This window comes from Varroa destructor, unplaced genomic scaffold (assembly GCF_002443255.2).
Source record: "Varroa destructor unplaced genomic scaffold, Vdes_3.0 BEIS01000001.1, whole genome shotgun sequence".
NCBI lineage: Eukaryota > Metazoa > Arthropoda > Arachnida > Mesostigmata > Varroidae > Varroa > Varroa destructor.
The window spans coordinates 14,285,089-14,301,779 of record NW_019211454.1 but is presented as its reverse complement, the minus strand read 5'-3'; the positions used below and the strand labels follow the sequence as shown (position 1 = coordinate 14,301,779).

General features: G+C 38.7%; 4 protein-coding genes across 16 annotated transcripts in view; 2 read left to right on the top strand and 2 right to left on the bottom strand.

Moving 5' to 3' along the window:
* The window catches only part of LOC111254132 (protein saal1), a 34,077-nt gene extending 33,319 nt beyond the window's left edge, over positions 1-758 (bottom strand). For 4 of the 8 annotated variants that reach the window (XM_086977545.1, XM_086977548.1, XM_086977544.1 and 1 more), the window contains exon 1: positions 41-757. In XM_086977545.1, coding sequence (XP_086833671.1) covers positions 41-53 — 13 coding nt within the window. In that variant the 5' untranslated portion in view covers positions 54-757. Of the gene's footprint in view, positions 1-40 lie in introns of all 8 variants that reach the window. The other 4 variants (XM_086977542.1, XM_086977541.1, XM_086977540.1 and 1 more) reach the window with 4 other exon arrangements.
* Positions 759-851: 93 nt separating this feature from the next.
* On the top strand, positions 852-3,167 carry Cox11 (Cytochrome c oxidase copper chaperone COX11). Of its 2 annotated transcripts, none has more exons than XM_086977551.1 (4): positions 852-1,464; positions 1,823-1,953; positions 2,268-2,469; positions 2,826-3,167. In XM_086977551.1, the coding sequence occupies exons 1-4, from the start codon at positions 1,240-1,242 to the stop codon at positions 3,009-3,011; spliced, it is 744 nt and encodes a 247-aa protein (XP_086833677.1). In that variant the 5' UTR covers positions 852-1,239; the 3' UTR covers positions 3,012-3,167. The 2 variants fall into 2 exon arrangements, with proteins under 2 accessions (XP_086833677.1, XP_022670440.1); XM_022814705.2 differs by having other exon boundaries at positions 858-1,464; positions 2,822-3,167.
* Positions 3,168-3,550: 383 nt separating this feature from the next.
* Positions 3,551-9,175, bottom strand: LOC111254125 (tRNA (carboxymethyluridine(34)-5-O)-methyltransferase alkbh8-like). Of its 2 annotated transcripts, none has more exons than XM_022814665.2 (10): positions 8,862-9,175; positions 8,222-8,401; positions 8,032-8,122; positions 7,573-7,719; positions 6,965-7,195; positions 6,269-6,458; positions 5,711-5,945; positions 5,042-5,260; positions 4,287-4,772; positions 3,551-4,040 (listed from the first exon to the last, which is right to left on the bottom strand). In XM_022814665.2, the coding sequence occupies exons 1-10, from the start codon at positions 8,997-8,999 to the stop codon at positions 3,801-3,803; spliced, it is 2,157 nt and encodes a 718-aa protein (XP_022670400.1). In that variant the 5' UTR covers positions 9,000-9,175; the 3' UTR covers positions 3,551-3,800. The 2 variants fall into 2 exon arrangements, with proteins under 2 accessions (XP_022670400.1, XP_022670409.1); XM_022814674.2 differs by having other exon boundaries at positions 8,032-8,110; positions 8,862-9,174.
* Positions 9,176-9,985: 810 nt separating this feature from the next.
* On the top strand, positions 9,986-16,386 carry LOC111243141 (uncharacterized). 4 transcript variants are annotated; one of them, XM_022788263.2, is made up of 5 exons: positions 9,986-10,260; positions 11,329-11,456; positions 12,092-12,248; positions 12,543-12,700; positions 13,214-16,386. In XM_022788263.2, exons 2-5 carry the CDS (start codon positions 11,352-11,354, stop codon positions 13,574-13,576), a joined length of 783 nt encoding a protein of 260 aa, XP_022643998.1. In that variant the 5' UTR covers positions 9,986-10,260; positions 11,329-11,351; the 3' UTR covers positions 13,577-16,386. The 4 variants fall into 4 exon arrangements, with proteins under 4 accessions (XP_022643998.1, XP_022643994.1, XP_022643996.1 ...); XM_022788259.2 differs by having other exon boundaries at positions 9,986-10,416; XM_022788261.2 differs by having other exon boundaries at positions 9,986-10,420.
* Positions 16,387-16,691: the final 305 nt, after the last annotated feature.

Here is a 16,691-nt window from a genome sequence, read left to right as displayed (position 1 = left end):
TTACAGTCAGTGGTAAAACTACCGTATAGCGAATACAAACCTTGGTACTCCATACTGATTCTAGCAGCTTTTCAATTCGGCGACTTCATGGCCTCTGGACAGGACACTTATTTAATCCCTGTTAGTCTTCTGATAAGACACGACTACATTAAACGTTCACTCCAGCAGAGGCAATGATCGTTGAATTCGACTTTCGAAAAAACGGGCCAGTTTTACCACACGCTTTTAACTCATTTGTTGACAAGCGTCACGCGCGATCGTTAACGATTCGGCAAAGTTGTGCTCGTAATAAGGTGTTGCTTCACTAAGTATATAAAGCTACTTCTCACTGGACTCGATCCTAAAGGCGGAATAAAACAAAAAGTAGACAAAAATCCAAAATTTCAGAAGTCACCTAAAAAAAAATAACAAAAGCGAGCCCAAGATCTTCCATTTAAAGCTGCCGGAACTGTTTTTCACAAATTATTCAATGCTGCCAAGCATGCATTGCTAAAGCATACCCTTTATCCGATTCACGCACAAAAATTATCCCTTAATAATAAGTGTGTTTTTAACACAGTTAGATTCGGGCGCTTTGTCACCGGAACAAGATCAGCTGATTGCCAAGCCAACATCGACACTCTCATGGAGCGCGAACACGCGTACTTCGTGGTGCTACCAGCTGAGATAAGTATCTGGTATCCAGCAAACCAATATATTTTGGACGAGAAATTATTCAATCAATGGAGAGCCGCTCTATCCACAATAGGAGCTTTTATAATTACCGAATAAGACAGAATTTGTTTTCAAGGGTTTTTGTCTGCCATGTGCAATTATTTACTTCGTTGAACTGACGCTCTGAGGCAGCGGCGGCGGCGTCGTCTGCATAGTGACTGTACTGGGTCAAGTGGTGTTCGAAACGTTCGAACTATGGGAACGACGCATCATTAATAGATAAACATAAAACAGCCCAGCGGTAAATCTCGACAAATCGGCATTTTGGTGTCCTTAATGTATACCTACTGTCTATCGAAAAATGTTGAATCCTGAACGACTGTTAATGCCCCAAATGCATAACTAATGAAAGGGTTTCGCGGAAACAACATCATGGGATCTGAGGCACTTGGCTAAAGATGTGTCCTACAATTAAACTTGGACAGTGAACAGCGTACTTTGGTTAACAGTGAATTATGCGTGTAAAAATGCTTTGAAAGTGGTATACATTTACAAGCTTAAATTAACATCGAACAAAGCTTGGTTATGGCTTTGCTTTTGAAGTTATGTTCTACACGGAGCTGTCGGAGCTTCCGAGCTAGGACGACCGTACTTAATTTGTACTTGCGTCGGAGCTTGAGCATCGGAAATGACAAGTTCGAGAGATGGAATTTCCGAAATCGGACCACAATTTACTATACAAGCTCAGTTATATTCCTTGTCAGTGGCCTGAGTTATGCCGCAGTTCCACTCTACAGAATATTCTGTTCGGTAGGTTTTCAGAAGTTAGTTACATAGCAAATTTTCTTTCAGCAGGCATGTGGGCAGTGAAAACTCAAGACAAAATACAAACAAAGCATTGATTTAATAAAAAAAGGTTTCAGCGAAGTGTGTACGTGGGTGATTGTAAAATCTTTGTTCGTCCGAAATTTAAAGGTGATAATTATACTTTTCTCGTTTACACCTGACCTTACGACTGCATTAGCATGGGAAAAACATAGTTCACATGTCAACAACATAAACCAGCTAACTGTATGCAGCAAGTACTACATTAAATAGACTTTCAGCTACGACAAAATGCGTTACGCTCATAATCTATCATATACGTTTTCAACTGCGCCGGTTTCAGCAAAGTGGACTAGGAGGACAAGCAACACTTTTAGGAGACAATGATCCCTCGAAGAAAGTTGCAGAAATGAATGTCGTTCCCCATCGGGAAATTAAAGTCAACTTTCAAGCAGACACTGCGTCCGGAATGAAGTACTATCTTTAGACGAACATATAATAAATGTACTTTTTAGATTAACCCACTGAAGGGAAGTGATTCCATAAATTTTTCACATGTATTTACTAGACAATTTTTAGAATAATATATGTGATTCTAATACTAAAATAATATGAAAGCGTAATAAATTGTGTTTCCGCTGCACAAGTTTCGTAGAGCACAGTTATACGAGGTGTGAAATTAATTCACTGTAAATTTAGGCTAAGAAGTATTTTTTTACTTTTACTTCTGTTCCGACACCTTGCTATTTTGACAAAGCAATAATAACAGAGATCTGCATTTTGTCTAGGTGGAGCTTCCGACCGCAGCAATCTGCAGTATACGTCCGTCCCGGTGAGACTGCACTAGCATTTTATTCCGCAAAAAATCCGTATGATGAACCCATTGATGGAATCGCTACATATAACGTACTGCCCTTTGAAGCTGGCAAGTACTTTAACAAGATTCAGTGTTTCTGCTTTGAGGAGCAACGTCTTAATCCAAATGAAGAGGTGAAGATGCATTTCTGTATTTATTAAACGACTACAAAATTACCATTGAAATTTTACTGACTAACAAAAACCTATTTTTGGTTCCTTATTTAAAAAGATGTTGTGCTTAGACTCTTTTTCCCATTATTTCATTCTTTTACGTATTTCATTTGCTGTAATTTGTTAAACTGCTGTTAAATTAACAAAAAAATTTGTTAAACGTACTTGAAGGGGTAAACTTTGACAACGCTTTAGTGGATGCGGCTCTATTAACTGTTCAAAAAATGTTTCTTCCTGTTTTATTTTTTTCTCACGTATTAAATAAGTCACAACGCAATGCACTTTATTGTTGACTGCTGGGACTCGATTTCAGGTAGATATGCCCGTGTTCTTTTACATCGACCCGGACTATGCTGAAGATCCAGGACTGGAAAATATCAATGATATCACACTTTCGTATACTTTCTTCCAAAGTAAGCCTGGGTTTAAACTGCCTATACCCAGAACAGGCTAGTGACACAGCAACGGAATCACAACGTGACATGTTGTTGAAACTGTTGTAAATTAGGCCTTTACATCCGATTAAAGGAAGCCGGTTAAGTCGCGTGGACCGTGTACTTTGGGTTAATTTCTGTTTCAAGCAACGCATTATTGTGCATATAGCTTTAGAACAGAATATAAATACAAAATATAACATGTTAAGCTTGAGCCCTAGAAAACTATTGTTTTTTTTTAACAGCCAAGTAATATATAAGAGAGTTTCTAGGCGTCGTATTTCCATGCCAGGACATATGAATATTGACTCCATTAATGTCGTAAAAATATTAATTAAAAATGTCGATTGTAAGTTTACCAGTAAACGTATAATAACTAAAGAAGGTGTAATATATATAAAAAGTAGGTCAAATAAGTAATATACATAAAAAGACCACACGATTGTATACAGGTAACACAGAAATATCTAGTTTTTCTGAAAAAAGGCTTACCTTTTACTTAAACTAGTAGAATGGTATTTTCATCTTGACAATCAGTTCTCGGTGAAAAAGCATTACACTTTTCATCTATTAATATGAAATATCAATAGATTGTGAAATATCCTTAATGAGCAAAGACTATGTACACACTTTATTTAATGCAAAAGTACAGTAACTGAAAAATAGTGAACGTAATGTCTCGAAATGTATGTAACTTGTAGCGTTGTCAACATGATAACCTCTCCACTAAGCAACTCCTATTATAATTGTTCGTTACGATAATTCTCAACAACGGCATCCAGCTTGAGTAGTTGCTTATGAGTAAGGCAAAGTTTCTGAGTAGAAATAATTTGGGATTACAGCATTGAATGTATGGCACTAGCGTTTGACAAGAACGACACACCAATTACCCTCATCGTAATACTCTTTTTCAATTACTACAACAGGCGCTTCGTTTTCTTCGTTATTAATTAGCTCCACCAAGGATTGTAGTTCGCCCTCACGGAAGATATGATAGAATCGGTGCTTAACTTGCCCTTCCGAGACCTTAGTCCACGGGACTAGAACATCTGGTCCTGCAGTAAAATCGCGACGGTTTGTATGCACTGGAATACTCAGCTACACAGATAAGACAATAATCGAACAAGAAAGTTATTTTCAGAAAAAAAAAAAGTAGTATCTACATACCGTTGCCACCGCCAGGTTATCAAATGTAGCATAAACATGATGACAAAATACACAATGTCTACGGCGCCACGCCCCAACTTTATTTCAAAACTGATATTTGAAGAAATCAGTATAAAATAAATCGGATTTGACGTCTTATATACCGACTACACTCGAGTTTACGAGTTCGGTATTTACCTTCGTATCTCCAACTTGGACGAGTGCCGTCTTACTTGCACGGAATCCGTTGGACAGTATTTCTGGGTCGGAAGAACCCTTCATTGACTTTAACCCACTGCACATAGGAGTATAGTCTTCGCCAGTGCTTCCCTGTCCTGCAACAGCATTTTCCATGTTTAATTCAATTGGCGGGCCTGTACATTTTGTTTTTCTACTTGAATTCGCCGGCGGTTCTGTTAGCCTTTGCTCATTGACATTTTCTGTCTTTGCGATTTTCTGGGCGAATGATTCTTTAAGATATTTCGACTGAAATCCTGTATATCGCTGCTCCTTGGCCCATACATAAACCAGAATTTTTCCTCCGGACCGGACTAGCTGAATCAGTTGACTTAAACCTTCCCGACGACGCTCATAGTTAGCCAAGTGGTGCAGCACCGCGATGCAAATAGCAGCGTCAAATGTTCCCGCCCGAAGCGGCTGTTGTAAACAGTCTATTAACGCCACCTTTAATCAGCAAGCATTGCATCGAATTAGTAATAACATCGTAGTGAAGACATGCTCATTATTATCTTCTTTAAGCAGGCAATAGATTCTCTTTGCTGACTATTCTGTTAGCCGCATCCTTAGAAAACGCGTTCAAACACTTGCAACGGCTCATAGCGAGACATATGTAATACAATATACGTGTATGTAAAATATAGCACATGAATAGTCGAATTAATTTTATGCTAGATTCTGCTGTTTATTCCATTTAATGATAGCGCCAAGAATACCTCGAGCTTTCTTTGGCGGCAGATGTCGAGCAAACCGACACTACGATCGGAGCCAAGAAACACAAGATCGGATCTCCCTTCGACACGCATGTTCTTTCCATTACCGCATCCGATATCAGCCACAAGTGACCCCCTTGGAAGAGATTGTAGAAATTCGACCACTCGTGGCCATTGCGCATACCGCGTTCCACTGAAATGCTTCGCAATATCATCATACACCTGAAAGTTTATGGGAATTTCATGAAGTTCGACGAAAATTTAACACCCAAACACACAATATATATATATATATATATATATATATATATATATATTGTGTGTTTGGGTGATATTATTGAGGAAGTTTTGTTACCTATGATTCCCAACAAATTTTATGATTAAATATAATACATATAAATAAAAATAGGGTTTATTTTTGATGAGTCAAAGTGCTCGCGTAATAGATATATTCAAAGAATGTCTCCTTCTCATACAATCATTACCAAAGCAAGATACCAAAGGGACGATATTTCTCAGCTGACCAATTTACACAACTGTAAGTTTATGCGTAATGTAAACTACACAAATTAGCCCAATTAATGCAGAAAAAATGTTTAAAATCTCAACCAAAATATCTACTGCCAAAGGAATAACTAATAGATTTACGTAGTTTCGAATTCCAAAAATTACCTCATGGACGTGCATCTTCTCCAATTTGCTTGCTTCTCGGTCTGCCAAAGATAACTGCGCAGGTGGATTCCGAGAAAATCGTGAATCGCACAGGTTCGGAAAATTGCACTCGCATGGCTTCTCACTACTGCGAACTTTTCGAAACGTGAAGGAAGTTCGTTCATTTCGAGCTACTGCTACTGGCGGAAGGTCTGGCTGACCTCTCGGAATCAGGTCATACTTGCGAGGCGCAATACTTCACATCGTATGGTTTTAAACGCGCGTATCATGAAAAATCGAAAACACCATTAATTTACAAATATTTTCCTCATAGCTGACTGAAACCGTTCAGCAGGAACTGAATATTCTGTGCTATGCTTCAACTAGGGTAAATAAGCCTAGACGAATGGAAAAACAAGCCTATTATGTGTTTCCAAGTGAAAAGCATTTTTTACCTATTGGTCTATAGCATTCTAACAGTGAAAAATATATTATTATTGAACGCGTCTTATTATTGAACACTAAACACTATGGTTAGGTATGATTACTTTAGAAATTCATCATTAAACCTAAACTTACCTATGCGTCCAACCATAACGACTTTCGTCAGCCATAAACATAATGCTGCCACGAGGAACAAGCACAGATACGGCGGATTGATTCGCCCCATCGGTTATGCGACGAAACTCCATAACGATATCTCCGCCCAAAGATACAATCACTATACATGACGTGAACATCGAGTGTGTATCACAGTGTGCTGGAATTCCTAATGTCCATCAATATGGCCGGTTTATTCATACGTATCTATGATCTGCTCAAACTACTTCAGACTTGAAGACACGGCTTAACGGAATGCTCACAGATAGGCTGAAACATATATTATGCGATTCTATATACAACAACTGAATGCAGGCTAGTTATATTTCCTATTCTCATTTAAAATCGGAAACTTCAATTCACAACGATTTGAGACGTGTTTGAGCTAATTCGTAAAATATCCGACTTAATTCGAGGTCACCTATATAAAACAAAGGCGGATATTGATCTCCCATCAAGTGTGCTCGTATTTGAACATAATGAACATTTACATATTTATATATGGTAATGATTGAGAAAGCCTAGCTTTTGCTAAAATACGACAATTCATTACAAAACATATTGGAAACGTGTCCCATAGTCGAATATGATAATTCGAGCGTTAACTGCTTGCCGATAACGCGGAAAGCAGCAACAAATAAGCCTGAAAAACTCAAAATTATAAAAGATATTTACCTTCACCGGGAGAATATCTGTTGACGGTGAGTTGATTTGGCAAGTGTTTTTTATCCAGAAGCCCTTCTTGGTGCAAACTTTCTACAAACTGTAAGCACAGTGGTGGCAATGACTTATCACCCAGGGGCTGATCTCGTCTAACACCGTTAATTGAATAATCAAAATTATAGCCGAAATGTTCCACCTGGCGGTTCTTTAATGACGCCGTAGACTGGGGTACACACTTATAATCTGGGGAATTCGGCGATATCACACAAACACATAAGCACATGATTCACTATGGTGGATATGTATTTTATATGAACTAGAGCACAGCCATCAAACGTAACAAAAAGAAAGGCATTTTTCGTAAATTATTCCCAAGCTGCTATTTGTTTCCTATTAACTAACACATGCGAAAAACATGATTCATTTTGATACCTACAGAGATACGTATGCGAAATGGTGACCGCACAGAGATGATCTTTTTTTAGTAAAGTGATTGTTAATTGTCACATTCCTGCAGGCTTTTAATCACAAATAAAAAAACCCTAACACAAATGGGGTTATATAACTTCATTCATTACTGAAACAGAAGGTGTAAAAATAACAACCGAAACAGTACCTACCTGTTGTGTTTTCGGCAGGAACCGCTTTATCGTACTGCGGCCTGAGCAGTTCCAGCCACTTCGGTTCCTCTTCTAAACTAATACGATTTTGTAAAATCTTCAGTCCGGGAGGAAGAGGCCCGAAACTCAGGCCGGGTGTATCAACGGCTACAGACAGCATCGAATTCGACCAATATTACTATTAGGTTGAAATTATCGATGTAAAAACGTTATTTATTGAAATAGGCAACAGTGTCGTGCTAAATATGCCAGTATATATTAACAACAATCGCTGGAATGCGTGTTTTATATGAACGAAGTTTATTAAACCGAAGAACATATCTGCGTGATTATGCAATGACGTTATAGTTGTGCTATATGGGCCTGAACTGAAGGGTGGCTATGAAATGTGCATTGTTCGTAAACGCCAAATAGCCGAGGTAGACCAATACAAGTCTATAAATTCTCACTGACTCTAACCTCGATCGATGTAACCGGCGTACACTGGTTGGTTTCCAAGAAATTCGAAGCAGGCCCTGCCAGACAAAGCCGTCACCACCTGCAAAAATGACTACACCAAATTTATCTTCAACATTTTTTAGTGTCAGATAGTCCATATAAAGCACGCACCTTTGCTTAATAGCAAATATACGAAGCAAAATTAACTAACCTCTTCCGCAATTTCGACTGTGATACATTGTAGAAAGGAGTAATGTTTGTCTGGTAACAGAATCGGTTGGCAAGGCAGAATTGTCGCTTCATCACGACTCCGACAAGAATCCGGCAATGCCTTCAAGATAGCCGAAGTCGTAGCTCCATTGGCTAGGCCTGCATTCGACAGCACCACGAACTGAAAATTAAAATGGTGATGAGATTGATTTTAAAAACAGATTTTCGATATATTTGCCACGGTCATATCCTAGCATACGTAAAATATATACTATCTGAAAGAAAGATATGAATTTCACGGTTAAGTGCAACCACAATATTCATTGTCGAAGAAATCGGTCTTGTTATTTGTGTGGCTATACCGTTATGGGGTAGTAATCAACAAAATCTATGAGTGTTAAAAGCAGTCCACACGGAGAAGCTATGGTCTACAACTGCAGTCAAATTCGCGTTAAAAAAAAAATGAGTATTTTTACCTTTCTGTAATACTATATATTCTTGAATATTCGGATTAGATATTCTAATTTTTGCAATCCGTATTACCAGATAGGCTAAATTACTTTTAATATATTAAAAAAAAAACATCTCAGTATTACGATGGTTCAGTTTAATGAATTAGAATATTAAATACTGTAATATACCTTAGTTGGGCTTGGTGAGAGTTTCGCTCCTAGATCCTTCTCAACGCTATTCATAACTTTCAAAAGTTTTTTATAATGCTTTTTCTCGAATATATGATCGGTCTTTTGACGGGCTGATCTTGCCTTGAGTACTCCCATCGCAGGTTTGTCGGTGGGGTCAATCCTACCAGTTTGATTAGCCAGTTTGCTAAAACTAATCCACAAGTCGGCACAATATTGAAACTACCACACAGAATACTTCACGCTTTGCCGGGCGTGCGTCTAATAGTGGATCACCAGCTGATCGCCAGCTGTGAAAGAACGGGCCCTAGAGGATGGAACGAACTTTAAATGACGGAATCATGTCAACAAAGAAGCAGCGCTATCTCATTCAAAAAAAATGAAACAATTTTTTTTTTATAGTTACAAGCTGAAAAGTGCCCAGTGAAAGACAATGGCCAAAATCAATCATGTTTATGATTTTCTCTGCCTACAGATTCGCTTTACTCAGAAAATTGTTGGACAGTTATGTTTCGCTTACTCAGAAAACCATTATCTTTGGTTGCCTTTAATAATTATAGGCTTTTACATATTTATAAGCAAGTCTAATTTGGGATTGTTTTTAGAGGTATCGAAGTCGAAATCAAAATAAATAGAGTAAATATTCTGTCAATCAAAAATAAACTGAGGAGTTTTACCACTATCGCTTATTATGCGTCATACATCAAACCTAGTTGCTTTAAGTTGAAATAAGCATACGTTTTTTAAAGTATTGCGGTTAAAGATTTCGCCAAAAAAACACCAGAATAGAAACGTTTTAAATAACTTTTGCACTTATGAATTGAGCTGCTGGAACCACGTCTCTTGATAATTGAATCTTTTGCCTGCGTCTAAATCCTGTGCGAATCTGTTCTAGAGGTCATCATTTGTGCATTTTAAATACTTACGCATCGGTGCATCTTGCAGTACAAAGTTTTCTACAAAACTCCGTCTTGTACATTGTCTCCCCACAGTGCTTGTGAGTTTACCCGTGAGAAATACCTAGCATTCACGTTTGATAAATTTGAATTTCAAGTTTTCCCGCCATGTATCCAGTCTGCAGTTCCAAGTCGTCAAGCAGCCGCCGTTCTGCTTATTGACCCTATTTGTAAATAATAGGAAAGAAGTTTCTTCAACCTATCGCCTATGTTCTAATATATCAGTCAGTAATAAAAATACTCGTAGTAACCAAAGCAAAAGTGCACATCTGTGTGCAGGTGCAATATTTTCCCGGTAACCCCCGTGCAGACGAGCCGGAATTGACATTTTCACCGAAACTTTTTGCTCACCTGGCGCTAGCAGTGCTACCTCATCAATGCGGGCCGCAACGGACATTTCAGGAGTGGAAATCCCCCTAATTATCCGTGTTTTCCTGGCTCGTGTCAGTAAGAGTTGTAGTGCATTCTACGCAGTACATAAATGTGTTTTCTTTTTATTTTAGAATACGCAGTTTACCCTAATTCGATCGAGTCCAGCTCGGCGAGCTGCTTCTCGGAGACAGCTTGTGTAGTGTTCTGTTTCCCTACGTCGACAGGGGGTGAGTGAGTAACGTCAGAGGTTATTTTTGAACAGACAGTGATCTGGAAGCTGAAGCCCATATTAGAAGAATAGGTGTTACCCCGAGGGGTGTCATTCAGCTCTTTGCTGCCTGTAAATTTTTTTCAGCGCAGCATCTGGTCTGATGAAAGAATTAATTTGTAAGAGGATAATGCGATTCAAAGAATAGCTTCTGTGAGATATAACATGTTTCGAATGTCACAGTGATTCGTAACTCTTACGTAAGGATTTGAGTCTGATGTTGGTGAAGTTGGAATACTCTAAGACGGGATTACCTCAGGGAATTACCTCTAAATAGTGAACCAAAATATAGTCGGCATGGTATTAATGCTAAATGGAGTTTAACATGCCGATAGGCGATAGAGGACACTAACACGTAAGCGCGGTTGTGTTTTTGAACCGAGTTTTTGCATGCACTCTTCATGTGAAATGTGTATTTTGTAAGCTTTATTATCTGCAGAAGTTTTCTTTAACTGGTTTAACGATTGTATTAGTTCCTTGTGTTAAAAAAAATCATGGGTTTTTGTAAGAAGCCATTTTTTAATTGGAAAAACGTTTCTAAACGATGTAAATCTTTATTAGGCCTATACGGATCGTTAAGTCGAAATTAAGATTACAGAGTAATGCTCCTGGCATGTGTTACCAATCGACACAGTTCAGCCACAAAATAAATGTTGCCGGTATAACAGACAGTCAATCTTAGGGCGAAATCTCGGAATTTCAGTTTTGTGCGGATTTCTTTTATATATTTCACAACAGTTCTAACAAACGAAAAGAAAGAGAGAAAGGGTTCATTACATTAGTATATAGTCAAACAGTTACGAGTATTTTGAGTTAGATGTTACGCTAAGTGTGTTCATTGTACGTAACTTTGAAATATCCGATTTTACAGGACGAGCTGACTTCTGCTAAGATATGGCTATTGCTATTCATATAGGCAGAGTACGAGAAACGCGACTAAACTCCGTCCGGTTCTCTACACTCAGCTTTGCAATAATCGTGTTGTACGCGACACTCCAGGTGAGAGGATTTTCTATGCCATTTTAACGAGTAGTTGCGGCGTTAGAAAATATTTAAACGAATAGGTCTTCCATTGCGCCACAGTCTAATTAGGACCTTGACTAGTTTACGCCTAGCGAACGTCTCTAAAGGACATAGTAGATGAATGAATTTTCATCGGAAAAAGTACCTTTTCTCACGTGGAAGAATGGGTAACAATGGAAAACCTTAGGTTTCGACCTTAATCCAAGTCATTTCACTATTCTACTACCGGTGGGCCCCCAGTATAAACGTGGCAATGGTAAGACCAGAAAGTCCAGTTAAAGTCGTGATAAAGACAAGTCTTTGATGCTGCATTTAAAAGCAGGTGAAGCCAAGGACATGTTTACATAAAATATACGAGGTAGTACTAAATAAGGGAGAACAGTAAGGCTAGTTGGGCATACTTCACAACTGCCGCGGTCGCCTTCGAAGAGATTTGAAAGCTGAGACTTGTAAGGCACTAACCCAGGCCGAAAGCGCCAGCCAAGGAGAAATTCTCCTGGTTACGGCGGAACAAATACTTCTAACAAAATTTGTTCTATGACAGGTCAACATTCTGTCAGTAGAGTCATTACGCCCATGAAATTATTGCAACAGAGTTCGTTTTATTGCAGGTTTCGTGTGTACGGGCATTTTTTCCGGCCGATGAAACGCTGACCGGCAGCGTTGAGGGAGGCAAGTTCGCTCAGTATTCGGTTAGTAAAGCGGGCCGAGTTACTATTACTGTTGTACCAAAACAGGGAGACCCAGATGTTTACGTTGGAGAAAATGGTAAGTGTCGTCTGTAAGCTGATTGAGACATAATAGCACAGTTACGCATGATGACAATACTAGCATTTTTAGAAAACGGCGAGAAATGGGGCCATAAATCCAGTCGAGAGCCAAGAAAATGGTCCTGTAATTATAATTCACCAATTATTAAGAAAATGTGTGATCTGTAATAGAATTAGAGGTAAATTGAATATTGGATTATGTTTTTAGTTTTAACGTGAATTCAGCACCAGGAAAGGCTCCTTCATAAATTCATCGTTATATTGACCAGACATTTTTGCCCTGCTCTTCCAGGCACGGAGCCGGATTACGATCTCGATCGGCACTCATACCAAAGTACAACGTGCGGAGTTGAACGTCTTGTTGTGCCTTCGTTCGCTGTAAGACCTATCGGCATCGGTATATATGGGCATCCTTCGCATGAATACTCCATTTACGAGCTCAATGTTCGAGTGGGTAAAAGTTTCACTTTTGTTGAATCACATATATAAATGCTTTTGCTAAAGAAGCTGAAGTAATATTGAAACAGAGCTCCTATTATAACAACGACTACAAGATGGTATTTTAGGAAAAAGACTTGTTCGCTGGATTTATCGGAACATTGCAGTTTAGTACTAATATCGTCGAACGCGTTGCATTCCTTACATTCGATGTTTACCTAGCATTCTAGAACACAGATTAGAAGATAGAAGTCTTCGATATGTACAAGTTGATTTTATTTATGTGCAGCATTATGTTATCATACATTACGTCTCTATGATGCGACTTGTAAACAGAAACACGAATTTAATCTTAATTACGCTGGAAGTTAAACAGTTTTTATACTGCAATACTGAATCATGAATGTCTGTCAACATAAACAGGATCTTTATAATTAATGAATACGTAAGATATCAACTAACAACGACTCTCAAAAGGAAATTCATAAATTCTTTATTGTCTATCGAATATTTATCTTCCCGCAGATCGATGAGGAGCTGGACCAGTACGAAGATATGATTCATGGCGACCAGAGTTTTGACTCAATAGACGACGAAACATACGGCAACGTTCACGATGCTTCCGAAAGCCGAGACTACTACGGCGATCGAGCTGCCGGCAGTGAACACTATTCGCGAACGAAAGGTCGACGCAAAGCATCTTCGTCGCGCAGCGGATCAACAAGTACCAGCGAGAAAGGCGGCAACTCAATAACTAGCGATAGTGGTAATTCTGGTGGGTCAGTGCCAGATGACACCACCGACTGGGAAGACTGGGAAGAGTTCCCTCTCTACAATATTTTACTGACGTTGATCCGGCTGTTTTGGGAGATGCTCTTAACGTTATGATCGTACGTGTCCCTCGTACTTCTCTATTCACATCAAATCAGCCTCAGCCTGCCAAACGAACTGCAGCTACAGAACTGAATGAAAAACCCTCACGAGGTAGTGATATGAATGGAGCCGGGGGAGACTGATTGAAGTAAATGAAGTGCCACTGCTGTATTAACGAGGTGATCTGGGAGAACGTCGCAGCAACACGAATCAAGAAAATGCACCGTTGCTTCACAACGGCTTGGTGCCACTGCCGACCGAACGGTGCAGCGTGGCTTAACGTAGACCTCCACCAAACGCGTCGTATCGACACCGTTGTTGAACACAAAGCCGGGAAACACATTGCAAGAGAGTTTCACTATTGTAAATAAATTTTATTATGAATTTATCAAGCAAACATCAATAGATATTTAGTGGCAATTTTGAACTCAATATTTATTTTTATGATGGAGATGGGATTTAAGCGTTGTAGAAATTAAATCGATTACTACAAAAATTAGAGAAGAATATGCCACGGTTCTGGGAAGCAGTAAATAAAAATTGTATAGGATGTTATTTAGAACGATAGCAGGAGCCAAACATTAACAAACTACAATTTTCTGTGAATAGACTGAAATCATAAGAATATTTCTTTAGAATGCCGCATTGCTGCACTGGTTTGTCCTAAGTGTAAGCAAGGATCCAAAGATACCAATTTTAATACATTACAGCCCTAAATAACCGTAGTTCATCGCGCGGTATGAGCAAACGGTGATAAACACACACAGAATTATGACCGGCCAATTACGCATATTCCTGATTGTCGCTTTGAATTGTCGCATACAAGGCGGGCTATTGTCGTTGATCTTTGTTTCAGGGCAGCGTAAAATTAACTTGGGCAAGTCGCGGCAAAAAAGCCGCGATTTTTTTATCATTGTACGTTTTACCATCTCAATTTCGCTTTGAAAACCTTCTATTAATGTTATTCACGAAGAAATCCTATTCAGTGTGATCTCAGCTGATCCCCATTCTATTTGAAATTGGCGATGTCACTTAACACAACTAATTGTTTTTACGAATGGTAAGAACATCTGTTTAGAACTATCTCATTTATGTTTGAACGTGGTGCTTGCGTATACTGACGTGGACCACCACCTGACCTATTCGGTCTGTAGAAACAAAAGCATGTAAAATAGAGGGGATCCTGAACTAAGTAAAGATATGGAAAATATTTGCCATTTTGATGCATCAATCTGCAGTACTTAGCTTCTGCCCTGTCAAAGATGACTTTATCCTTTAATAGCAGATTCAATCGAAAACAATTTCGGACTTACATGAATCGACATTACGGCGCGTCGAGTTACGTAAATCAAAAGATCCGAAAGTGAATTATATACTAACACGCAGTTTTGGTAATCTACAGTTTTCCCCAAAAACCGAATATAAGAAGAATCATATAAGTTGAGGCCTCATTTTGTTGACACAACGGCGTTACACTACAGTGCTGCAGATAAGAAGGTCCAACCACCTATTATCCTATTGTTATTACCGCTGCCAAACATTCAAACGAACATGGGCGACAACACACATATGACCACATCAGTGAAATGCAAAAGAGTAGCGGCAGCAATCGCAAACAGTAATGCTGATAGGATTTAACAATGAATAAGAAGCCCGCCGGCAAGACAGACAAAATGTATAGACGACGGCCCGCTCATTTTTACCTGAATCACCTGCTTCGGGGCACAACGTTGTTCAAGCGTCCTACACGAGAAGACGACGACCGCCGTGTCACATTACGCAACGCACGTTGATACTGCGCACTTGTCTGTTGTTGCCAAAAACGTTGTCGCGCCACACATTACGCCAATCATTGACGAGAAGTAACGAGAAACGACTAACTTGAAATCGATCGCATTTCGAATATTTTTGATATAGTACAACTAGCACTAGTAATGCTATTTGATAACGTTTGTTATTGATACGTTACCATTACTATTACATAGTTAACCATCATGACCTCAGTTGGCCTTTACTTTGGTTGACATATCTAATACACCCGGCTATTACTATAGAAATACATTTGTACTTTAAACATGCTTTTATTGCATGGATTATTTTCACTGTGACCGTTATCATATAAGATAACGTCTAAGCAATAACTGCAAGTCAGAAGTGGAAGTGACTCGATCATTTTACAATTCGAGATGCAAATTTCATACTGATGGTAAGTGGGTATTATTTCAACCGACAGACACAGTAGCACACGAAGTATAACACAATACATGAAATCGCTGATAAATATGGACTAGATTTTTCCGTGCCAAGCTACAGGAGCAGAGAGTCTCCCTATTCAATTCGTCTTCGAGCATTTAACAATTCATCGAGTCGTTCTTTAACCCTGAGCAGAACGAAACAACTGATAATAGAAACCTGAATCGGTTTTAAGAAAGAGGAAATGTTAAGACGTTGTTTAACGAACCCTAATGATTATCACTGTGACTAACATACTAACGTTGCTATCGTACGTTAAAAAGTTGTTCATTGTAAACTATATAATACAGTCTAGTATATTCACTGAGGTCAGCAGGACAAGTAAGATCGAATGAGCAATAGAGTATTTTCCAGATAGTTAGCAGAAATGAATTAATTGTTAAATGAATGAGAGGAAGGAACGGACCTATTATATCTCTCAGTCTTCGTTAATGTACGTGTGATAAAGTTCTTGGCTAATTTGCGGTTAATGAAAATCATTAAGCAATGCTGATAATCGTCATCATCATTGTCATCATAGTATTGTATACATTCTGGCGCATAATAAAATAACAATTGTTCACGATTTTTGATCGATGTTCTTTTTTTTTTTTAGAAAATCCATACAGAATCTCGTGTTTTAGGCATGGGCGTATACTTGTACATTCATAACGTTTAGGTACTATAATAAATATTCATGTGCCCAATTCTTTGGTTTCGAGCTTCTAATAATAAATGTACCCTATCAGCATCCTTCTCTCATTTTTTTAATTAGTCTTGCTAAAGCGAATTATTATACCCGACTTGATACAACTGGGCTCTTCAGATTGTAAACTTACATTCAAAAGGTCCTTTAAAAGCTATCTTTCATAATCGGAATTCGCAGCTAATTAATTAC

Bases quoted from the DNA above. Each gene is read 5' to 3' on its own strand.
- Cox11 (XM_086977551.1), top strand. From the start codon at position 1,240: ATGGCTTTGCTTTTGAAGTTATGTTCTACACGGAGCTGTCGGAGCTTC. The intron at 1,465-1,822 runs GTAGGTTTTCAG...CGCCGGTTTCAG, and splicing joins TCTACAGAATATTCTGTTCG to CAAAGTGGACTAGGAGGACA. The intron at 1,954-2,267 runs GTACTATCTTTA...CATTTTGTCTAG, and splicing joins GACACTGCGTCCGGAATGAA to GTGGAGCTTCCGACCGCAGC.
- LOC111254125 (XM_022814665.2), bottom strand. From the start codon at position 8,999: ATGGGAGTACTCAAGGCAAGATCAGCCCGTCAAAAGACCGATCATATA. The intron at 8,402-8,861 runs GTATATTACAGT...TTTAATTTTCAG, and splicing joins TCTCACCAAGCCCAACTAAG to TTCGTGGTGCTGTCGAATGC. The intron at 5,946-6,268 runs GTAAGTTTAGGT...TACGATGTGAAG, and splicing joins CGTTATGGTTGGACGCATAG to TATTGCGCCTCGCAAGTATG.
- LOC111243141 (XM_022788263.2), top strand. From the start codon at position 11,352: ATGGCTATTGCTATTCATATAGGCAGAGTACGAGAAACGCGACTAAAC. The intron at 12,249-12,542 runs GTAAGTGTCGTC...CTGCTCTTCCAG, and splicing joins TGTTTACGTTGGAGAAAATG to GCACGGAGCCGGATTACGAT. The intron at 12,701-13,213 runs GTGGGTAAAAGT...ATCTTCCCGCAG, and splicing joins TTTACGAGCTCAATGTTCGA to ATCGATGAGGAGCTGGACCA.